We start from the raw sequence: 23578 nt of genomic DNA, 5'->3' as shown, positions 1-23578 counted from the left end.
TCCACAGACAACACAGGAAAACTATTCTGGGGTAAGCATGAGTCAGGAAATCCTGCCATTGCCGTCTCAAAGATTCTAGTTGAACATCATCTATACCATCATCTTCATCCTTTGTTCAGGAGGAAAGAGATGATTTTTGTCCCCATTCAGTCTCTCCAGTTTATTTTCCAAAGGAGAGGGTGCACTCTCACCCTTCCATTTCCCTTTACCATAAAACCTACCTCTTCTCTAGATAAGTTAAAAATAAGTAAAAGTAAATAGCATTAAGTGAAAAAAAATGTCTGAGTAGCCATGGAGAACAAAGTGAGAACAAGGAACCTGTTCTTCTCAGAGGAATGTAACATCTCGCACTAATGAAAAGAGGAGGTCCCAGCAGAAGAGCAGGCAGTGTTCAACCTCTTTCACTTAACTTTTGCAAAGATGTTTCACACGATACCTTTTTCACACGCCCATGAAAACTTCCCTCCTCTTTCTGCCCCCTTCCCAATTCCAAATATCAGCTGTCTGAGCTCTGCTAATCACAAGGGTGAGGTTCAACTGGTGAAAACATGTTTCAGTAAGAGGAATGTACCCTCTGACCTTTTTCTTTTCTTTGCTGGCTTCTCTAATGTAAAATTTCCATTGTTGCAAAGCCAGGAACCATGTTCATTTTCCCCATCAGTGAAACTCACCCAGTGCTTATGGCAAAAAAAAAAAAATTTAAGCCAAATTGCCTTGGTGGAAAATGGCTCTTCTGCAGTCTTTGTGAAACTAATGAAGCCATGGCTTTCCCATTTCCTACAATTTAGCCTCACTCCTGGGATCACCCATGCTATGTTGGACTTAAATGGCTTTCTGTTTTTGCCCTCTCTTGGCATGTGACTCTTGAAGTGTTGCTGTGTACTGTGAATGGGCTCCAGCAATCCTTAGCCATTCTTTTGATGTATAGGAATGGTTTCTTTTGACTCCCACAGAGTACCCATTGAAAAAGTTCTGTTTCTTGTACTTATTCTTGGACAAATAGATGACTGGCATCATACTCAATTGACTTGATGGGATTTACATTTAGGTAGCATTACTTAAGAAGGATGGGGCAGGGGGAATCTTCCTACCCAGGCACTGTTCTTTGTTTTAGTAGATACTTGTGCTGTCACCTTGTTTACTCCTAGGTTCTACTCTGATGCCATAACTAAGTAAATTAAACCCACCTCTCCAGAGAGAATTCAGGCTAACCCCAAAATGTTAATGTTTCTATCCTTTACAAGTGAGAGCCAAATTATTTTCCCTGGTGTGGTTTCAAATGTTTTTTCTGCAAAATATGTTTTTGCTTCTTAATCATAGAATGTTGAACTGAAGTATAAATGTATCTCTCATAAAAATCACCTCCTATATCCCACTGAGATGAGAACAAAAAACAAATGGTCTGGTCAGATTTTAAATAATTGTAAGATTCTGATTATATGAATAAAAGAAGAAAAAAAGATATTTATCTGCAATGAAGAGAAATAGTAAGAGAAGTAATTTTACTAAAGAATCATTTTCTGCTGAATTATCTTCCACCCAGCTACCTAATGGTTTATTACGAGAATGAATCGAATGAATTTTGATATTTATAACTAGACTTTAGTCTAAAAAAATGACTTTTTATTACTAAGTATTCAATTTCTAATTATTTCTAATGAATTTTACTGCATACTCAAAAAGTGTGTAAAAAATATACCCTTTACATGGGTATAGACTAATGATTATCTCTGAAACATGCTCTGAATCACTTATGATTAATTTAATGCCTATTAATCATATACATAATTGTGGTTGCATCTTGCTTTTCTAGGATTTCATATTTTTTTAGGTAGCTAAATAAAACTGAGGCTGTCAGATAGATAAACATATTTATTCATCAGAAGGCTAGAGACGCAAAGATGAAATGTAAGCTAAATAAAGCAGAGGGAAGAAGCAAAAATAAGAACAAGCTGAGGGATGTCTCTGCTTGAACATCTCTGACATAAGGTCAGAAGAATTTGCAGGATAGAGTTCTACTTAAAACGAAGTTGGTCTAAGTGGCATCCCTGTGGCTTTACTATTTTTTACAAGCAATTTTTAGACATTTCATTTTACAGTCACTCTCTAGAAGTGCAATATTTGCAGAGACCAGAGTTGAGATTCCGGCTATAGACATGTAATATTTGTGGCTAGATCTGCAGGGCTCAGGGCTGGTATATTCATTGAATCAGTGTGTAGTTTTCAGTCATTCACTGTTTTGAGAATCCAGTTGATTATCTCTACTTCCAGTGCTGTAGGATAGAATATCTGTGACTTATTTAGTGGAGCTTGGGCTATAATTTTCTTAATTATTTCTTGCCTCAATAGAAGATGTCATATGTTAAGCTTTGCGTGTAACTTCACATTGTCCCACAGAGGGTTTGTGTCTTTGTACATTTACCTTTCAGAGCATTATCTTTTTCAGAGCTGCCATCCGAATTTATCTGTACTTCTCAGTACTTCAGTTTCCCACTAGTAAAATGGGTGTGAGAACAGCACTTCGTGAGGTTTCCATGAAGATTAGGTAAATTGTGACATGCAAAGGACTTAGAACGCTACTTGACACTTAATAAATTTCAATGTTGCTTTCTCTTTTTATTCTTCTCCCTATTATCATCGATCTTATTTGTTTTTTTGTCTTTGATTCCCTGGGGACTTCTCAGACACAGATGAATGAATTGTCTGTCTTTGCATTGTCTGCCTCCCAGAACTGTAAGCAGGACTTTGGCATAGGCTCTTAGGAAAGACCGCTAGATGTTACTTCAGTCTTCAAATAATAGCAGAAGCTTCTTGCTACTGGCAAAGGATATTGGAATAAGCAAGAGACCTATGTCCTAGGCTTAATTAATTTTTGTATTGAAGTGGAGTTGATTAACAATGCTGTGCCAATCTCTGCTGTACAACAAAGTGACTCAGTTATACACAGACAGACATTTTTTTGTCCCAGGCTTTAATATACATATGTATGCTTTTAAAATGCGAAGAGGGAAGGGGAATGGCACAAGTGCCTTTTTCAGTAAATTTTCCCAATATAGAAAATTAATCATAGCCTCAAAATACTAAAACTGAATACTAAACTGAATTCCCTGTACATCCTACGTGTTTCTGCCTCTATCCCTAAAGTCTGAAATACCCTTCCATACTCTTGTACTTTATCTCATTTATTTTTATAATAATTAATACTTCTTATGTATTCTCAAGACTTTGTTTCTGCCAATGCTAGGAGCTAAAGTATAGATCAGAAGTCTTAGGATTTAGTTCCAGCTCTACCACTTGCTGTCTGTTTAACCTCGATTAAGTTGCTTAAACTTTCCTGTAACAAGACTCAAAAACTTATATGAGAATAATGTATTGAAAGTATTTTGTGAACTGTGAAGCTCTAATGGAATATAAGGTAGTAGTGGTATCATTATCAATAATAATATTAAGCATTAAGAGAGTGACAGAAATCCCCTAAGGCTGTGTCTTCTAACACTGGTGGTCGATGGAAGAGACTTGGTGAGAAGTCAAGAGGACCAGACACAAGTGGGACAAGCTCAAGAGACTCGAATCAGGGCTTTATTCATTCTACAGAATGCATGATTGCAAGATAGGGTTGCGTGTCTTGGTTTCTCGATATATAAAGTGACAGGGTTGTTGTGAGGACTAAATGAGATAATATGTGCAAAGTACGTGGTGTAGTGTTTGACATGCACTAAGTAGGTGGTAACGTTAGGTCTGTCATTTAAACACTGCATGACTTTGTACCAATCACTTACTCTGGGTTGTTTCTTCATTTTAAAAACAGAATAATAATTGTCATCTCACAGGATTTTTGTGAAGACCGTGTGAATTACAGCGCTTAGCACAGCTATCTAGAGTGTTTATTAAATGGCAGCTGCTATCAATATTATCATTATTAATAGCGGCAGTAGTCATAATAGTACTATGAGCAGCAGCATTAGCTTTGTGCCTGGCACTGGGCTGGCACTAGGAATACTGTACCTTGTTTAGTATGGAGAGGTGAATCTGAAGAGGTAAGCAGAGGCTTCCTATCAGTGTATAGTAAGATATTTAAAGAGTTTGAATTTTTATCTTGAAGACCACTGAAGGATTTTTTTAAAAATCAGAACAGAATATAGCTGGATGTGTGCTTTAGAGAGTGGATTGGAGGGAGGCAAGAACAAGAAACAGGAGACCTGTTAGAAAGCCATTGCAATGTTACACGTAGGAAGTGATGTTTGTCTGTAGTAAGGTTAGTGGCAGTGGAGACAAAGAGAAATCAACAGATGACTGAGTATATGGGTAGAGTGAGGCAGCAGCTAGAAATAAGGATGTTGATTTGGCTGTGAAAAAGAATAACAGAGATCGGGAATTTCTCTCTTGATTTCTAAATCCCTAACTAAAACCTTTTTTGGAACCATATTGGAAAGAACTGGATGTTATTATCCTTCAAAATGCATCTTAATGTAATGTTTTCTAAGTTGGAGGAAATGCACTCTGTTACCACATTCATTGTGATGAAGAGTGTTCATGAGATCCTTGATTTACACCTGAAAGAATTTTAATATTTTTCTTTCTTTCCATGACATGAACCAGGTTCAAGGGTTACCCATGACAAAGCCACTCAGGGGTGTGTACGTTGTTCAAGAAGACATTCCCATCCCACAACTACTAGTACATGTTGATTTACCTAAAAGTAAATCAAAACCGTCATCTTCCCAAATAAAGGAGGGTATATATTTATAGAGTGCTTTCTCAAAACCCTCTGCTGGATCCTGAGGATGGGGGTGAGGTTGTGTACGAAAATAAAGCAGAAATGAAATAATGTTAAGGAGCTTATAGTCTGGTAGGAATGAGAAGACTTATGAATACATAATTATAAAATAAGAAATTGGTGATTAGGGGCAAAAGAATTTATATATTCTTGCATCCTCTTTTATGTTACGTAACCTTGTGTTCACCTATCTATCTCCTACATTAAAACTGTGAGCTCCTTGAGGTACAGACTGACTTATTCATTCTTATGGTCTCCCCTCCCCCCAGTCTAGTGTAGTTCCTGTAGGAAATTTAGAAATGGCTTTTGAATGAAAGGTATAGAAACAGGGCTTCAAAATATTGTGGGTAAGGGTCTCACTTCACTGAGAAGAAGTATAGATTATAAGGAAGGGCTCAGATGTGCAGGGGAGAAAGCTGGAGGACTTCAGTCAGCCACCACGTTGAATAGGTGGCTCTAGAACAGAGCACTCCAATTAACTTGGAAAAGAGGTAAGTAATAGACTTCATGACACAGGAAGAAGGATCTTTTCCTCAGTATGAAGAGCAGACTGGTCCAACTAAAGAACAGTCAAATTCATTATGTTTAACTGATGGACAAGCAAATGTCTAGAGATTTTCTGTACAGTAAACCTTTACCTGTGGTCATGTATCCTTAGCTAGCACACTCTAAGAATACAGTTGGCCCTCTATATCTCTGGGTTCCACATCCATGGATTCAACCAATCAAAGATTGAAAATGTTTGGGAGAAAAGTTCCAGGAAGTTGCAAAAAGTAAAACTTGAATTTGCCATACACTGGCACCTATTTACATAGCATTTACATCGTATTAGGTATTGTAAGTAATCTAAAGATGATCTAACGTATACAGGAGGGTATGTGTTGTCATTTTATACAAGGGACTTGAGCATCCACGGATTCCGGTGGCCTCCAAGGTCCCGAAACCACTCCCCTGCGGATACTGAAGGACAACCGTACACATCTAAATCAAACCTTAGCTTGCTTCACAAAGACAACTTCTGATGGTCTACTAGTAACATAAGAATTCTTTTCAGAAGACTACACCTAGCAAGTAAGAAACCAAGGATTCCACATTCCAAAAATTAGCAGAATCTTATCACAACTAAATATGGCCAAGAATAGGGAGGAATCACGGAATAAGCCTACACACAATAAAAGAAGAAAGTATGCTGCCAAGAAAAGCAAACTTTGGATTTAGCTCTTAAAGACCATAGGGAAAAAGATAAAAGTTCTTCTATTTAAAAACTTAAGGAATTTTCATATATGTAAGACTGCCTAGAATTTAGTATGTGTGTATCTTGTTTACCCAAACACACATTTACTTGGAGAAAGACTTTCCTCAAATTTTTCTCTGTCTTTAGACTATCATTATTCATTAGCATTTGTTTTATTTACAGTGCACTCCCAAATGTGGTCCAGGATTCAAGCATCGGATTGTTCTGTGCAAGAGCAGTGACCTTTCTAAAACATTCCCAGCAGCACAATGTTCCGAGGAGAGCAAACCCCCTGTCCGCATCCGCTGCAGTTTGGGCCGCTGTCCTCCTCCTCGCTGGGTGACAGGAGACTGGGGCCAGGTAGGGCAGTTGGACTGTGGGTTCCTGCTGAAGCAGCACCTTGAGACACTTGAGGTTCCTGATTGGGTCATTGTAGGGGCTCAAGAGATGAGTAATAACACATAGAGATCCAGGTGTGAGATGTGAGTGTGAGACAGTGCATAGGCGGCAGCAGTCACACATAGACACACTGAGCCATGTTTCTCCCACACTTCCCACTTTCACCTACTCCTTGGATTCTAACATTTTAACTTAAAGAGAAATAGTCTAATGGCCAGAGATTTGAACAAGCTACCAAAGGTTGGATTCTAGTGCCAACTCCCTCAACTAATTCAAGACCAGATCAGTTAACACCATTGTCTTAGCTTTCTCACTTGCAAAATGACCTCTCTTAACCTCACAGAAAAGATGTGGAGGTTTTAATTAGCTTGATAATATGATTGACAATCTTTGAAATGTTATTAATACTTACTCTTCAATGGATTTAGCTGATGGAGACTATGAATTTGGGAAATGGGTATATAGGGCTTTTAGTATGTACTTTTATATTGATTGGACTCATTTCTATTTTATGTTCCAATTCCTATTTTTTCTTTCTTCTTTCTCAGTTTTAAATTGTCTTATCTTGCTGAAGGTCACCTTAAATCCTTTAAAAGCAAATTGATATATTTGGATAGAAGGAAAATTAAGTATTGTTCTTTTGAATGTCAAAAAGGAAATTTATTAGGTTATGTTAAAAAATAATGCTCCAGAAAGAAAATTTCTAGTGAATCAATGCCCTTTTACTGCGGCTTTATAATTAACCTTGAGCTGGTAATTTTCTAATATCTGAGACCCAAATAAATCATAATGGCATATAACTACACCAGCACGATTTTGTTTGTGCTCTGGGCCTGCCATTACTTATTAATAATGGCATTTCATAGAAGTAGTTACCAAAATTATGGCCAAAATTCAATATTGCTAGAGTGCAGCAGTATCTACAGACTCTTCGGGGAGCGGGCAAAGATTTTCAGTCTCCATTAAGGCAAATAAATATACTTGCTCTGTGCTCAGCCCTGTGGGGAAACAAAAGAAGTATGATCATAAAATAATTAACATGTGCATTGTCTAACAAATAATTAATAATTTGCTTTTGTATAACAGTATTTAGTTTGATTTACAAAGTGCTCAAATGGAATATACATCATAAGCTTAAGTAAACATTGAATGCAATGTGTTTCTCTGTAGAAGTGTGACAGTTTCACAATTTATGACTGATATTATGCTATTAAAGAATCAGTACAGACATGCTCTTATGATTTTTATTTAAGCCGGCTAGGAATTTCCTTTCTTATATATTCTTTGTTGCAATTCACTGTTATATAAAGGGCATTTGAAAGTTTTTGCGTGTTGATAATTTCACCAAATTTACAGTTATCAGTTTGAGATTGTTCTTTTAAATATTGTCAAGTCCTTTTCTTCTCCTCTATATTTTCAATTCAGTTTCCTAAAATTGAAATTAACCAGTGAAAATACATTTTCAGAGATGCTTTACTACATGTTTATGGTGCATTTATTTTTCATTCTGTATTTAGAAACTTAAAAGTATCTGTAAATATCCTTGCAGGTCCTGTAAGTGCTTTGAGAGTTTTTGCAAATAAATCCAACAGGGCCTCGGTTTGTTTACCTTGTAAACATCACCATCACCTGTCTCTGCACAATTAGCTCCTCATCCCTTTGATCCCAAATCTCACAGGCTTTCTGGTATTCTGGGCGGCAGTCCCAAAGAATAGACCACAGCTTTACTCTTCAGCCTGGTCAGCTGATCAGTCCCAGCTGAAACTAAGCCCCTCAGAGAGTAACTTCAATTCTAAAGTAACCGAATCCCCGAGTAGATGAAAAAGGAGAGGGAGACATGCTAATTGGCTAACACCAGACCTCTTCTCAGATCTGTCTCAGATTTGTGTGACTGAACATACCTCACAACTCAAGGTACTTATTTATGCCCTTTTTTTTTTTCCAAACTAGTCCCATTACCAGGCCCCACAGCAGTCACTGCTGTTATACTGAACTAATATTTTGATCAGATTAAGAGCACTCCAGTAGATCATCAGGGTGTTTTCCCACAAACCTATAATATATAAATAGGCAGCAATAGTGATGTCCCAGCCCTAGAACCTCTGATTATTCTACTTCATCACAAATATTTTCTCATTATACTCTTGTTTAAGTTCACCAGCACTGCTTGGAACTGTTGAAATAATAGCCCCAAAATCTCCAACTGTTGTCTTCTGGAAACTAAGTTGCTTCCATTTTCTAGGGTAATAACATGATCCTTGAGTTTCTGAACCAGTTCTGTAATAGAATGACCTAATCATATACCTCTCCAAGGTGAACTACATATGGGCTTTAAAAGCTAATATCTATGGTGTTTGAAATGACATAGTATCTTTTTTACCTCCTGAAAATTGTTGAGGTCAGTGTTTTGTTTCTCCCTGTCTTTTGGTTTAGTGCTCTGCTCAGTGTGGACTTGGACAGCAAATGCGTTCTGTGCAGTGTCTTTCCTACACTGGACAGGCATCGAGTGACTGTCCAGAAACTGTTCGACCTCCATCGATGCAGCAGTGTGAAAGCAAATGTGACAGTACCCCCATTTCCAGTACTGAAGGTAAGTTTCCCAGCACCTCCAGTATAGAAGGTAAGGGGCCTCTGGTCTCTAGTGGTTCACCTATACTGATTCCCAGAGTTCAAAGAGCCCCATAAAACCACTGTGGTAGTGTGTCTGCATAGAGCATTTGTGAAAGCTACATATATACTGGATATGTAATCAGGAAACCTAAGTTTTCTTCCAGACTGTTCCGTTAACTGTATGACCTTACTAAGTCAACTTTTCTGGAGCTAAGTTTACTTGCCTATGCAATGAGGGAGTGGGGTGGATAATCTCTAAGGTTCTGTCCAACCTAGCATTCTATGTTTGACTTGTGCTAGAAAGATAGAGATGATTTCTAATGAACCAAGCTTAAAACTGAAAACGTCTGTTTCTTTTTGGCTACAACAATGGACCTCTGCTATTGTAAAGATTAAAATTCATGCTTGTGATACATATAATGAAAGCATATGTTTGAAACTACTTAGGTTACAAATGCTAATTTTCTCCTTGAAGAAAAATAGAAGAAGGTTATTATATAGCTGTTTATATAGGAGGACAAAAGTCTTCAGACTCTGAAATTTCTCTTTGTTATATATGGGGAAATCCCTTTATTAACAGCAGATGCCCATCCAAGTCCTGAATTTTCTTATATCTTATTTAAATAAAGGTACTCTGTTTATTCAGTTAAGCATTCATTGAAATTTCCTGAATGCTACTATGTGCAAGGCATAATAACAGAAACTATGCGGAGTGTAGAGACAAAAATGGCATAGTCAGGAAGTTCAGACTGCCTTCTCACATGAAAATGGAAGCATGATCAAATATACAAACATCTGAAGCCATGAATTTTAATTATGTAAGAAACCCAGCCGTCGGACTCTGCGTTAAAAACAAATAAAACAAAAATAAAGAGCTATGCTGACTATAATTTGTGACTACTTTTCAAATGAAAATGATATGGTCATTATTCTATTAAAAAGAAATTGTTTCTTTTTATCAGATCTATCCAGTTTGAGGGATTTTTTTTTAATCCTATTTTTCAATGTTTCCATAAGGAATTTCATTTTAGGAAGAGCAATCATCTTGCACGACAAGATGCAGAAAACTTGATTCTTTGCAAGTGGCCTGGTTCTTATATCTGAGCCTCAACACAATATACTTACTGTGTAACTTACTCTTTCAAAGAAGTAAAGCCTTACCCTATATTAATTCAAAATCAGAATTTTAATTTGCAAAATCTCTGGCTCTAGTGCCATTTCCTTTTTTTTCCCTTTGGCAAGGGATGTCCTGGAAATCTAGCTTTCCTTCTCTTGAGAAGGGCTCAAAATCTATGACAAACAGAAGTACTTTTCATAGCAAAACTATTTTCTTTAAATGATCTAAATTTTAAAAATCTCTTTTCTCTAAGATTTGTAGCAAACAAGTCTTTATGTATTGTAAATTATTGGTATTCAGTCATGTGGGTTTGGGAGTCTGTTTTTCAGAGTTGGAAGATAAAAGGTTAAGGTGGAAGAGAGGGTATAACTATCATATTAAACTATGTTGGGTATTATGTTAGGCCCTTTATATTTATTATCCATTTTATATATCTCATATACATAAATATCTGTGTGTATTATATAATCGTGATAACAACCTTTCGAGAGTTGGTATTACTGATGAGGAAACTAAGGCACAGAGAGAGATAGTGACTTACCCACATTACAAGAGTAGGAAGTAGTAGAGTCAGGATTTGAACCTAGATTTGGAAGAGCCCTAGGGCATGTCATTTTCAACTACGTTTATATGCTATTTGTAATTCACTCTTTAAAATCAGGAATTTTAAGCTGTGACAAAGTGAGAGAGTGGCATGGACATATATACACTACCAAATGTGAAATAGATAGCTAGTGGGAAGCAGCCGCATAGCACAGGGAGATCAGCTAGGTGGTTTGTGACCCCCTAGAGGGGTGGGATAGGGAGGGTGGAAGGGAGGGAGATGCAAGAGGGAAGAGATATGGGAACATATGTATATGTATAACTGATTCACTTTGTTATAAAGCAGAAACTAACACACCATTGTAAAGCAATTATACTCCAATAAAGATGTTAAAAAAAAAGAAAATCAGGAATTTTAACGTGAAAACAGAGCTTGTGATTATGAAGTACAGACACTTCTGGCATGACTGTCAAAAGATTAAGTCTTGGGGCTTCCCTGGTGGCACAGTGGTTAAGAATCTGCCTGCCAATGCAGGGGACACGGGTTTAAGCCCTGGTCCAGGAAGATCCCAACATGCCATGGAGCAACTATGCCCGTGCACCACAACTACTGATCCTGCGCTCTAGAGCCCGTGAGCCACAACTACTGAGCTCGCGTGCCACAACTACTGAAGCCCACGCGCCTGGAGCCCATGCTCTACAACAAGAGAAGCCACCGCAACTAGAAGCCCGTGCACCGCAACGAAGAGTAGCCCCCGCTCGCCACAACTAGAGAAAGCCTGCGTGCAACAACAAAGACCCAACGCAGCCAAAAATAAAATAAAATAAAATAATTAAATTAAAAAGAAAAAGATTAAGTCTTAATGGTTGTTGAAAGACTGGCTTTTTAAAAAAATATTTATTTATTTATTTATTTATTTTTGGCTGCGTTGGGTCTTTGTTGCTGAGCACAGGCTTTCTCTAGTTGTGGCTAGTGGGGGCTACTCTTCGTTGCAGCGCATGGGCTTCTCCTTGTGTTGGCTTCTCTTGTTGCAGAGCATGGGCTGTAGGCGCACGGGCTTCAGTAGTTGCGGCACGTGGGCCCTCGAGTGTGCAGGCTTCAGTAGTTGCGGGGCGTGGGCTCTAGGGCGTGCAGGTTTCAGTAGTTGTGGTGTGCAGGCTTAGTTGCTGTGGCACATGGGCTCAGTAGTTGCGGCTCATGGGCTGTAGAGTGCAGGCTCAGTAGTTGTGGCGCACGGGCTTAGTTGCTCCGCGGAATGTGGTTTCCTCCCAGACCAGGAATTGAACCCCTGTTCCCTGCATTGGCAGGCGGATTCTTAACCACTGCACCACCAGGGAAGTCCCAGAACTGGCTTTTTTGACATGCCCACAATAATATATGTTGAAGTTATCTTCATAACTTCATTTTAGGCCGTTTTAATAATTTCTCCAAACGCTTCTCTATAGTGGATAATTATCATACATAAGCTTTGCAGCTGAAAATGTAGTGCTGTTTTTATAGTGGGAAGAATATCATTTGCAACTGCACTTATTTCTGCCTTAAAGAAATTCTCTTAAAATGGATAGGTGTTAATCTGATATTTCTTGGATTATTTGGAGAAATACCTCATAGTCATCTCTGTCTGGCCAAATCACCTTTTATTAATATTAATCTGAAGTAAGCAGTTAGGACAATATTTTTATCCTTCTCAGTAAAGGAGGAAACTTTTAGGAAATTATTAATCCTGCAAAGTATGACTAATCTTAGAATTGTTATTCCCTAAAGCTGTTGACTCATTTAAGACACGATCACTCTCTTTTATAAAATTAGAATTAAAGTAGAAACAGTGTATCTGTTGTAACTTGTTTTGTGTTCTCTTTAGCTTCCCAATAGTATATATTGAATATATTTAAATACCTGAAACCAGCTGTTCATTTTATCGGAAGCTACTTATTGAATGCTTGCTGTGGCCAGCCTCTGCCATTTATTATGGAAAATTCAAAACACTTAAAGTTCGTAGTCTTACGGGAAAGATACTTCTTTTTTTAAAAATGCAAGGTAGAATATGTTATATGGAGCGGTTTACACAGGTGCTAAGAGTGCTCATATGAATGACTGATGACTTTAACATTTTGGATCAAGGCAAGCTTCATAGACTAAGTGGTCCATGAGCCAGTTGTAATCTGTAATTGGAAAAACCCAGTGTGTACCCTGAGAAAAAGGATGAAACAGTTGATTGAATTTATAACGTCATCCATAGAGATATGAAATGGGCAGATAACATGGATTTTAAAAGAGAAGAGGCTCTTGCATGAAAGTAATGTGAGAGTGACCTGATAGAGCTTCTGGAAGTCCGATCAGGGAGAGAGGAAGTGCCTCTTACAAAGGGGAACTTGGGAGGAAAGTCCAATTGTGGGGGAAGGAGCAGGTTCTGGTTAATGCAGGACGTAGAAGAGGACCCCTTTTTTTCTACCGGAATCAGGTTCCCTTGACTCTTGGAAAGGAGGCTGTTGAGAAACTAGTTCATCTCTACTCCAAGCAAGACAGGGTAGGACTAACAGAGCTCTCTTGGGATCTAAAATACAGTCTTTCATTGGGATCTTTATGGGTAACACAGGCCACTGATAGAATCTTGGGTATTGTTTCAACTACTGAAGTTTAGGAGATGGTTCCTCTCCTGATATCTTATTATTAAAATAATAAAAAGTTTCAAACATACAGCAAAGTTGAGAGAATTTTTCAGTGGACACCCACCATCTAGATTTTACCGTTAGCATTTTGCTGAACTTGATTTATCACATAGATACCTATCTGCCCATTCGTCAAGGTGGTGGTGTTTAAAAAATGTTCTCTCCAGTCATCCAACCATAAAGTCATTTAATTAGCAAACCTACCTACCATGTGCCAGCCACTGAGACTAGGAAAGGTTCCTGTCCTCAAAGGAAGCACAGTTTAGGAGGGGTGGCAACACGCAAACAAATAATTTTCACAATACGGGCAGTACTGTAATAGGGGTAAAAAGAAACTACCATGAGTACACAGAGGAAGGGGTTATTCAGCAGAAGCATCATGGAGAAGGAAAGCTTGAGCAGGGCACTGGAAGGTGTGAAACAGTTGGCCAAGAAGATGTTGAAATGCTGGGCATTGCTGGCAGAAGGTGATTGTGTGCAGTCACGGGGCTGTGGAGTCAAACATAGTTCAGTATGGTTGCAGAGGGTGGCATATGAACAGGTAGTAGAGATGAGGCTACAAAGAAAGAGACAGGGACTTAGTTTGGAGGGTCCTGTATGCAGTGGAAGGAAGTTAGGACTCTATCCACCAGTTCTGGGAACAAGTGAAGGAAATTGGGGAGTGACATACTTAGGCTGGCCGGTGTATAAAGGGGCAGAGGGAAGATAGCCTTGTGTGGGAGAAGAGTTAAAAAGTTGTTCTAAAAGTCCAGGCTGGAGATGATGAAGGCTTGAACTCAGGCAGATATAGCAAGGATCAAAAAGAGGGTAATGGGGCTTCCCTGGTGGCGCAGTGGTTGGGAGTCTGCCTGCCGATGCAGGGGACGTGGGTTCATGCCCCGGTCCGGGAAGATCCCACATGCCGCAGAGCGGCTGGGCCCGTGAGCCATGGCCGCTGAGCCTGCGCGTCCGGAGCCTGTGCTCCGCAACTGGAGAGGCCACAGCGGTGAGAGGCCCGCGTACCGCAAAAAAAAAAAAAAAAGAGGGTAATGAATTGGAAAAAAAGAATAAAATGGAAAGGAGAATAAAAAGATCCTGATGAACAATTGGACATAGGGATGAGAATATGATGTGGAAATGTTCAGTATGACTCCCAAGTTTCAGATTTAGGGAACTGGATACTATTAATCATGGTGAGGAATTTAGGCATCTATATGGAAATTAAGCACATTAGTCCCCGAAAGCCATAATAAAATAGTGGAATTTGAATAACATTTTAAAAAATAAAAATAAACAATAGAGATTGATTGAATAAATGGAAGGTTAAGGCAACAAAGGATAGTAAGAGAAAGAAAATCAGAAGTGGAGCATCAAGAAATTAAAAGTAAATATTGAGAGGGAACTAGGAGGAGGAAGAAGGAAGATATAATTTGCCATGTTTAACATCTACTTTAGCTTTTCATTCCTGAAAGCCTTCGGCTAAGAGTGAAGGCATTATAGGCTTTTGATCTTAACAGACTGCCACTGATGAGGGTAACACTACATTGCTGCTAAGAGTGAATTATAGACACACTGGGTATCACTGCATTTGAAATACTACTCAGTGATTTTTTAAATTACATCAGGCAGCTGAGACTAACGTACTCAAGCTCACCTGAATTTCTATCCCAAATTCCACTTCATTCATCTTTATTCAGTTTCAGGTTCCCTTGTAGTTTGGTGAGTCTTTTCAGCTTCTCAATAGCACAAGGCACTCTGTCATCTAGTGTTTATTGCTGCCAAATAATGATTCATGGTGTGGAAAGATGAGCAGGAAAGGTGTGGTTAGTATACATTGGTTTACCAGACCAGGTTGTCTAACGGTGGCTTTGGCGGGTCTCAGTCTCCCTCAAGTACATGATTTTGAGAGAGCCTAAGCAGCTCCAGAAACCTCCTGAGATCCATGGAACAAAACAGCTACTGAATATGGGTTTTAAGGTGGCTTCTGATGTATTAAAATCAGTGAAAGGAATGAATGGTGAAGGTCATTTGAACTTTGATTTCAAGGAGGTGAGGAAGACCAGACATTTTTGTTGCCAGTTTTTAAAATGGTCATAATCTACCTTAGCATTCAGGGTTACGTTCCCAACTGTCTGGTTTGGAGGGAACCCTGGATTTGTATTGGGATCAAAGCACCTCAAGTTGACTGTGGGTGGCATCCAGAGAATAAGACTGGGTAAGAAGAAACCAAGAAAGCAAAGGAGAGAAAGAAATGGCTTAGTCCATGGTAGGATGGAATCAGAATAAAGTTCCATAGTTGATACCACCTTGCTTCAAGGGTAAAAAGTCAGTGGACTGTTCCCACTGCAATGAATACTGTCAGGTTCCCAGGCAAAACATGTTATTTCATCCTTTTCCAGTTTGAATATGTAAAATATCAAGGACTCAGGTACAGTTTCATCAGGAAAAGTATGCTGAGTTCACATCCCCTGCCCCCAACTCCTGCACCACACATGCACATGCACAGCCTTTGCCACCATTTCACTTCTCACCAGGCTCTGCGTCTCCATGGGCAGTTTGACAGAGGTACAGCTGGTTGTACTTTTGTAATCCAAAGGATAGACCCGTAGGTGAGAGTCAAAACTCTCTGCTTACTGTGCTCTCCCTCTGAATTTCAGAAAGAACTTACAGGCACAGACAACATGCATTCTCCAAAGAAAGATGCTGAATGGTCCAACTTGGTCATGGAAGGCTATGTCCCTGTGTATCCCAACTCCTCCATTGATATGATTTAGGCAGGCTTGGCAACATTTTCTGAAATGGATACCGTTTATTTACAGAAATAAATACAGTTGCTCTTATACTCCATGGATTAAGTCAAGCCATCGAAGTCACAATGAATCCCCATCCAATTGCATTCTAAATTCATAAGCCTATGTTCAGTGTATTTTGAAATCATGTCTTTTAGATCAGAGTTTTGAAATATTAATGTAAAGCACCTGGGGAAAAACTCACTGGCACGTCAATGATAAGTAGATTCATGTGTTGCATATGAAGCAGGTTGGCTAATTTTATCATTCAACTCTACCAGAACCCAGATTACCAGTGAGATCCACTCCAGCATACCTGGCAAGTTGCTTAAGATTCTAATCATGGGTCTAGTTCACATCGTATGGCCTACGAGCTGGCTTTCAGCCCTTGATACATCCCTAAGTCTCTCTGAGAAAATGTAGGAATAGTCCATAAATTGTCATTCCCACCAGAAATCTCTAGCCTTGAATAAAGTGAAACTTTATTTTCAGGCAGAGAGGTGAGAGGAGATGTAAAAAAAGGAGAGACTAGTTAGGTCCACAAAATATTTCCTAGAAACCACACAGTAAGGACCTCTCATCCTTCTGATAGACTCTGAAGATAAAAGGTAGAAAGAGTGTCTTGTCATTCTTCTCCCTAGAGAGTACTTAACTGGTACATGAAGTTAGTGGAAGAGAAAATCGGGCTCCTTCATCTTAAAATCTTTGACCCTGCTGGCTCAGATTCTGCTACTTAAAAAGCAGTAGATACAAGTGTATCTGTGTGAAGAAAACGTGATAGTAAAGATCAAACCTTCAAAATAGATCAGTTACAAAGTGATTATATTATTACAAAAAATTCTACTTGAACTAAAGGATTCCTTTCAGTAACTCTCCTAGTATAATTGTTTATGTGCAGATTATGTATTACTTGGGTATAGAGAAACCAATATTTAGATATTTTAGATATCAGTTAGAAATCATTACCAACTGAGGATCATTCAGAAATTCAATCAAAACATGTCTGTTATTGTTTTGATTTCAATGGGAAAATGTGATTTAATTTATGCACAACGTTTCCAGAATGGTTTTATCACAAATGTAACCTGTATTGTGTATTGGCTGAAGGGTAGGAATGAAAAGGCTATTTAATATTTTAAATGGGCTTTGGGGATGAGGCAGACAGACTAGTCAATGGTAAGTTTTATAATTAAGGCCTCACAACTACGTACATCAGCAAAATGTCAGTGAGTCAATCCAAGGGCTTATCAGGTTAGTCCTCTCTAACTAAAAAAGTGACACATGGGCTGAATGCACCAATATAATTTGAAGCTTGTACTGATATTTTTAAGATTACACTCGGCTTTCTGTAATGATGGGGCTTTAAAACTTCTAGGTGTGTTAAAATGACCTTTCACTCATGTAATTTTACAAAATCTAGGGAGAAAGGGGTAGTTGGAGAAATGTATTCAGGCTATTCTGAATGCCCATGACCTAGAACCCCCCTTTCAAAAAAAATTTACCCCTTCTCTAAGGTGGCAGAGCAAACCTCCTGATAAGGATGTCCCCAAAGACTGAATTACCAGGGCTATCAGCCAAGAATAAGAAGTATCGACAGGCAGAAACCTTTTCGCAGTAAGATGCCAAGAATGCTGCCAAAATAGAGTTTGGAGTCAGACAAACCTGAGTTCTGGTCCCACTTCTTAGACCAGCTGGCTGTGTGACCCATAGTGAGTTTCGTGTGCAACCTTTTTGAGCTTCAGTTTTGCCATCTGTGTAAAGCTGACATTTTATATACTTAAAATGATTAAATGTATATAAATATGTAAAACTGCCTAAGGCAATGCCAGGCACATAGGAAGCACTTGATAAATTATTTTTAATGTTATTACTAGATTAATCTCTCATGGAGTTAAAAGACCTGAAGAATGTAAGACCAGTCATTGGTGAGTAGGTTTTCATCACTCTGAAGACTGACTCTTCCAGTCTAGGCAGTCCCTAGACAGCAAAACCAAGAAGTAGGAATGGGACCTTCCTCAGGGCCCCTCCTTCATGGGAGCCCCCTACACTCCATCAAGGCTGTGTCCTTCTATAGCCCAAGAGTCACCATTTAATATCTCATCAAGGCCCATTATCTTCTTGGCAGTCCTCAACCCTGGATCTTCCCTCAGATCTCTCCCTATCTCATCATAATTTACCTGCTCTCTGTTACAGTCTTTTCATTAATTTGCTTATGTGTGCCAATGAAGAGCCTATATATATTTTGACAGGGATCCCGGAGAAATAATATAGGATGGTTGTTCTCCGATGTGTTATTGGTAACAGTAACAAGAGCTGATAAACTGAGTGTTCACTCTGTGCCAGGGCCACACATGTGCTGTAGGTGTTACCTCATACAAGCCTCACAACATCCTATGGGCTTCATTTCACAGATGAGGAAACTGAGATTTAGAGAGGTGAAGTCACTTGGCCAAGGACAAACAAATGCTAGGAGGAGGTAGTGCCAGAATTCACCCCCAGATCTGCCACCCCTCACCACTGGTGCTGTCAGGTCCTGGGACACACATAAGCAGTCCCTACCTCCCTAAGCTTGATCCTGCTCCTAGGGCCCAAATGAATTCCTGCTTTCATTCAAGTTACTTGGAGTCAGGTTAGCTGAGAAGAAACTTAAAAGAGGTATTGGGAAGTTCAGAGGGGGACACCCTGGCAGCTGGCCTCCAGCTGGCCCCTAGACTGGACACTGCTCCTAGCTGAAGGGCTGTGCTGGGGCCTCTGCATGCAAGGGAGGCTTCTCATTTACAGCACCTACCTAAGGAGCTGAATCCCTGAGTATTTAATAGCCTGAATGGGTGGATGGAGGGGGTGGTTGGAGGAAGAAATAATTTATGAATATTTTATTTTATTCATTATTTATTGTCTACTATTTAATCAGATTCTAAAGTCTAAATCCAAAAGAAAAATCTGTGAATTTTCTTGTATTTTGTTCATCTCAGAATTTTCCTGGTTCAGAAACTCTTCCAAAAATGGAGTAATGAATCTCCCAATAAAGTTGTACCTCAGGAAATATTCTTCTTTGTTTTGTCTTCAAACTGACTTGTGTCTATAGGGTGGCATTTTCTCAGTAGTGATCTAAATATTGCATCCTTGTTGAGAAATTCAGAGCACAACTTACTCTCATCAGGTAGTAATAATAACTAATAGTGATAATGATAATAGTAATTCAGTATATTACACTTATTGAGAGCCAATGACCATTTTATGCACTGAGCTAGGTGATATCATAGGATACACATGCTACATGCGGGAGTGGGAACACTCATCTTCCCTATTCACAGATAAGGATGCTTAACCTCTTAGGCACAGAGAAGTTAAGCAATTTGTTCAGAGTCATAAAGTTCGTAAATGGTAAAGCTGGGCTTAAACCCAGCAGTCTGGCTTCTAATTTTATTTCCTTGTACTATTAAAACAACCAGTCGTCCTCTGTCCATTTATCAGCTAAATCATTTTTATATTTTAGCAAAATAGACAAAAGCCAAAGTTTATTTGGTACTTTAAGCAGTCCCACCAAGCCCTGTTAACAGAGCATGACAGTGGTAGTCTTCGCTGGAGGGCTGCCCCATTAGGATGGTGATTTGAAATTAAAGATGAGTGATATGTGTCAACTGTCCTCATCCTTTATGCTTAGCTTTTCTCATCATTTTAATAAATGCATTATCTGGACAATATATTCCCCTCTAGGTAACACTGATACAACTTTTATTTCCCACAAAAATATTCTTAGTCTAAACTTTTTTTGGTTACTTTTCACTGGTCATGACAGAGAGGGGGAAAAAAATAACAGGTGATTTCCAAATTAAAATATATGGGGACTTCCCTGGTGGCACAGTGGTTAAGAATCTGCCTGCCAATGCAGCAGACATGGGTTTGAACCCTGATCCAGGAAGATCCCACATGCCACGGAGCAACTAAGCCCAGGCACCACAACTACTGAGCTTGAGCTCTAGAGCCCGTGAGCCACAACTACTGAGCCTGTGCGCCACAACTACTGAAGCCCATGCACCTAGAGCCCATGCTCCACAACAAGAGAAGCCACTGCAATGAGAAGCCCGTGCACCACAATGAAAGAGTAGCCCCTGCTTGCTGCAACTAGAGAAAGCCCACGTGCAGCAACGAAGACCCAATGCAGCCAAAAAATTTTTTTAATTAATTAATTAATTTTAAAATAAAATAAAATATATGGAAAAAATAAAATAAAATATATGGAGATATTTTCACCTAAAATTCAAGCTTGATTCACCAAATATCATCCAGTTTCTTCTTTTTTAGTACAAAGTTTAAAGAAATTTTTAATGTCTCTGCTACCTTCTTTCAGCCAAAACTTAAATTTATTGAAAATCTTAGTGTAGAAAGTTTCTATTCAAATTTCTGTTATTCTCTTTGTAAATCAAATCTCAAGTAAGGGAGTTCGATGGTGGCAGAACTTATGCTTTCAGAGGAGTAAGGGTTACAGTTTAAAATTTTCAGTCTTTCACCAAAAGAGCCTTGAAAGTGAGATCAATAAAATTGTTTCCTTACTTTTTAATAATAAGAACTGGAAACTTTCCCATTTCTTTGCATTTAATTTTCCATGTTTACCATATGGCTCATGTACCATGTACATGATCTCTTAGAACTTTAGTGGATTTCTGAAGCCAGGAAAAATAAACAAGGAAGCAACAACAACACTATTACACTGAACATTTCCCAGTGTTCTGCCTGATTCTAATTACCTTAAACAGTTTACCCAGGATGCTTCAGCATAACCACCTGGAAAAATGAGGGTGGAACTTTAATTCTGGGAGGCAAACGTAATTACTAGATTTACAAAGTATTTTAAAATCCCCAGATAAAATTGAAGAGAGGACTGGAGAGGAATATCACTATTAGCAGTAGTGACGTTGTATGGGGTGGCAGGGGTTTCTGAGAATCAAAGGTCAGTCTCTCTTTCTGCACTGGCCCCTCAGCCCCATCTTGTGCAACCAGCCTCAACGGGAGGTGGAGAAAGAATCATTTATTCACCTTCTGGCTGCAAGAACAGCAGACTTCAACTGTGGCAATTCTAGCACTGAGGAGAAAACACACATAGGAAAAAAGAAGGCCATGTCTCACTTCCAAATTAAAAAAAGACATTTCTACATGTTTCCATAACCCACAGACTGCTGCCATTTGAGGCCAACCCCTCAAAGTTTTCCTCTTTGTCTAGTGTAGTTGCTGAATCTAGGCCACTGTCAGCAATCCTTTTCATTCACCGAGGCCCATCCCCACACCCCACAGATGCAGAGATTCTCCTGGGACATGTGTACTTTGGTATCAAACAATGCAACTCATGTTTGATTTTGGATAACCTTGCACTGCTGAATAAAATAACCCTTGAGAAAGAAGCAATAAAAGGGCTGTAAGAAAAATGACTCATGTTTCCAAGCTGTCTAAAGTGATCACTTATCCCAACAAATGGTAATTCTTTCAAGACACAGTGGGCATACACCATACTTATAAAAGTCTGGGAGAAAAGCCTTGCAATCATTTTTTTTTAATTTGTGTTAAAATGTATCAAAAGACTATTTCTGGTAGGGTGTACCAGACAGGGTATGCTTGAAAACAAAAACAAAAACCACATGGATGTGAAAGCCAAGGTGCACTGGCCCAAGGAGGCGGGATGCGGCGGGGGTGGGGGGGGGTGGTCCTTGCTGAACATCCAGGCTCATTGTTTATGTACTTGTTTTTGTGCCTCTAATTGTTTTCCCTTTTCTGCCCTCACTCATTAGAGTGCAAAGATGTGAACAAAGTGGCTTATTGCCCACTGGTGCTGAAGTTCAAATTCTGCAGTAGAGCATACTTCAGACAGATGTGTTGTAAGACCTGCCAAGGACACTGACCCATGGAAAGCCAGAGAGAGTGCCTTGTCATTTCATCGTGGAAATGCATCCATCACAGAGAGCCACCCAGAGGAAGAGGATTGATGTCCTTGCAAATGCATTACCCTGTGGAAAACGTAACCACTGGTCAGCCCTAGCTGACAGGATTTCAATATTATTTTAACTTCTGTGAAGTGGGATTTTTTGATCCAAAGTGCTGGACACGGTAATAGGAGGGAATGCCAGATTGGAGAGATCCAAACAACACAGGGAGACTTGTTTACTGTGGAACGTTTGTGTTCTTTCGAGTAAATCCAATAGCCTGTTTACCTCCTTGGACCATTAAGATAATTTTTATTATGGACTTAGCAATGACACTGAATCCATTTGTATTTAAAACTGTTTAAATTGTAGCTGTTTTGACTTGGTCAACTATGGAAGTAAAGAAGATTCAGAAATCTTAAGTCATAGCTTAAAAATATTTACTATACTTTATCACTACAACAGCACCACGATTTAAATTCTAAAACGGGCTTGGAACTGTAATTTAAGGAGCAATTATAAATCAAAAGTAATGAAAGTTTGTATTATTTTTCTTCATTCCACTTAATTTCCTTAGGAATAATCCCCCTGTTCTGAACACTGCTGTGAGCCATATATCAACTATATTAAACTGAACAACAATGAAGGACTTAGTTTAAAGCAGTGCATCAGTTACTGCAGCTGTGCAAGTCTATAAATTCACTGCTAAAAGACTGTGGCTAACTTGCCATTGTGCAAGTGAAGCTGAGATTTCCATTAAAACTTTAAGAGAAAAACATTTCAATTTCATGCAGAAGCCAGACCTGGGGTATGGTAGAGACTGAAGTACCAGGCCTTTTGCTGCCATCACACAGGATGCCTCAGTTCTTATTTGAGTCACCCCAACTCACTTGTGTTTACATCCTCTCCAGCCACAGAACGGCTTCTGCCCTATTGGATTGTTGCATATGCATGTTGAGCTTGCTGAGATGATACCATGCAGAAGATAGACTGGCTCAGTGACAACCAGGCAGACCCTTTTGCTGACAATTACGATGGGTTCCAGATGTCCCTTCTTTGATATGGCAGAAGGGCATTTATTTATATGAGAACAAGTGTGTATGTGTGCGAGCGCTTTTGAGTGTGTGGGTAGATGAGTGTGCTTGCACATAGATGTGCTATTTCTGTGAGTTTTAAAGTAGGCAAGGGATAATAACCAAAGAAGAAAAACTCATGAAGACTAGAGATCATAAAGCATCATTTTAATAGTCACTCAACCAAGTATTTTGTATTTTTTATGGATACTCTGAATGGCAATTAAATGTGAAACCCAATTTCTTGGGCAAGTCAAATTCTAGAATCAAGTCCACCTAAATTAAACTGACTAAGCTCACATTTTCCCAGTCCACATCACACTCATCAAGAGATTTGACAGTGAGATTTTTAAAAAGAGAAAAAAAACAGAGGGTACTTGCTTATATGAATATTTTGTACTTGAACACTTGCAGCAGGATCTTGATGAATGTGTTTTGTGTCCTACACATGAGTGCACCTTGCGACACCAAC

At 39.0% G+C, this 23578-nt stretch overlaps 1 protein-coding gene across 1 annotated transcript in view; it reads left to right on the top strand.

Moving 5' to 3' along the window:
* Positions 1-22673, top strand: part of ADAMTS6 (ADAM metallopeptidase with thrombospondin type 1 motif 6) — a 261001-nt gene extending 238328 nt beyond the window's left edge. Inside the window, exons 22-24 of the mRNA XM_029218816.1 lie at positions 6195-6371; positions 8844-9000; positions 21902-22673. Of these exons, the coding sequence (XP_029074649.1) occupies positions 6195-6371; positions 8844-9000; positions 21902-22011 (444 nt within the window). The 3' untranslated portion in view covers positions 22012-22673. The remainder of the gene's footprint in view (positions 1-6194; positions 6372-8843; positions 9001-21901) is intronic.
* The last annotated feature ends 905 nt before the right edge of the window (positions 22674-23578 follow it).

The sequence above is a fragment of the Monodon monoceros genome, unplaced genomic scaffold (assembly GCF_005190385.1).
Source record: "Monodon monoceros isolate NGI ecotype Baffin Bay Population unplaced genomic scaffold, NGI_Narwhal_1 Super_Scaffold_12, whole genome shotgun sequence".
Taxonomy (NCBI): Eukaryota; Metazoa; Chordata; class Mammalia; order Artiodactyla; family Monodontidae; genus Monodon; species Monodon monoceros.
This window is presented reverse-complemented; position numbering and strand designations above follow the sequence as displayed.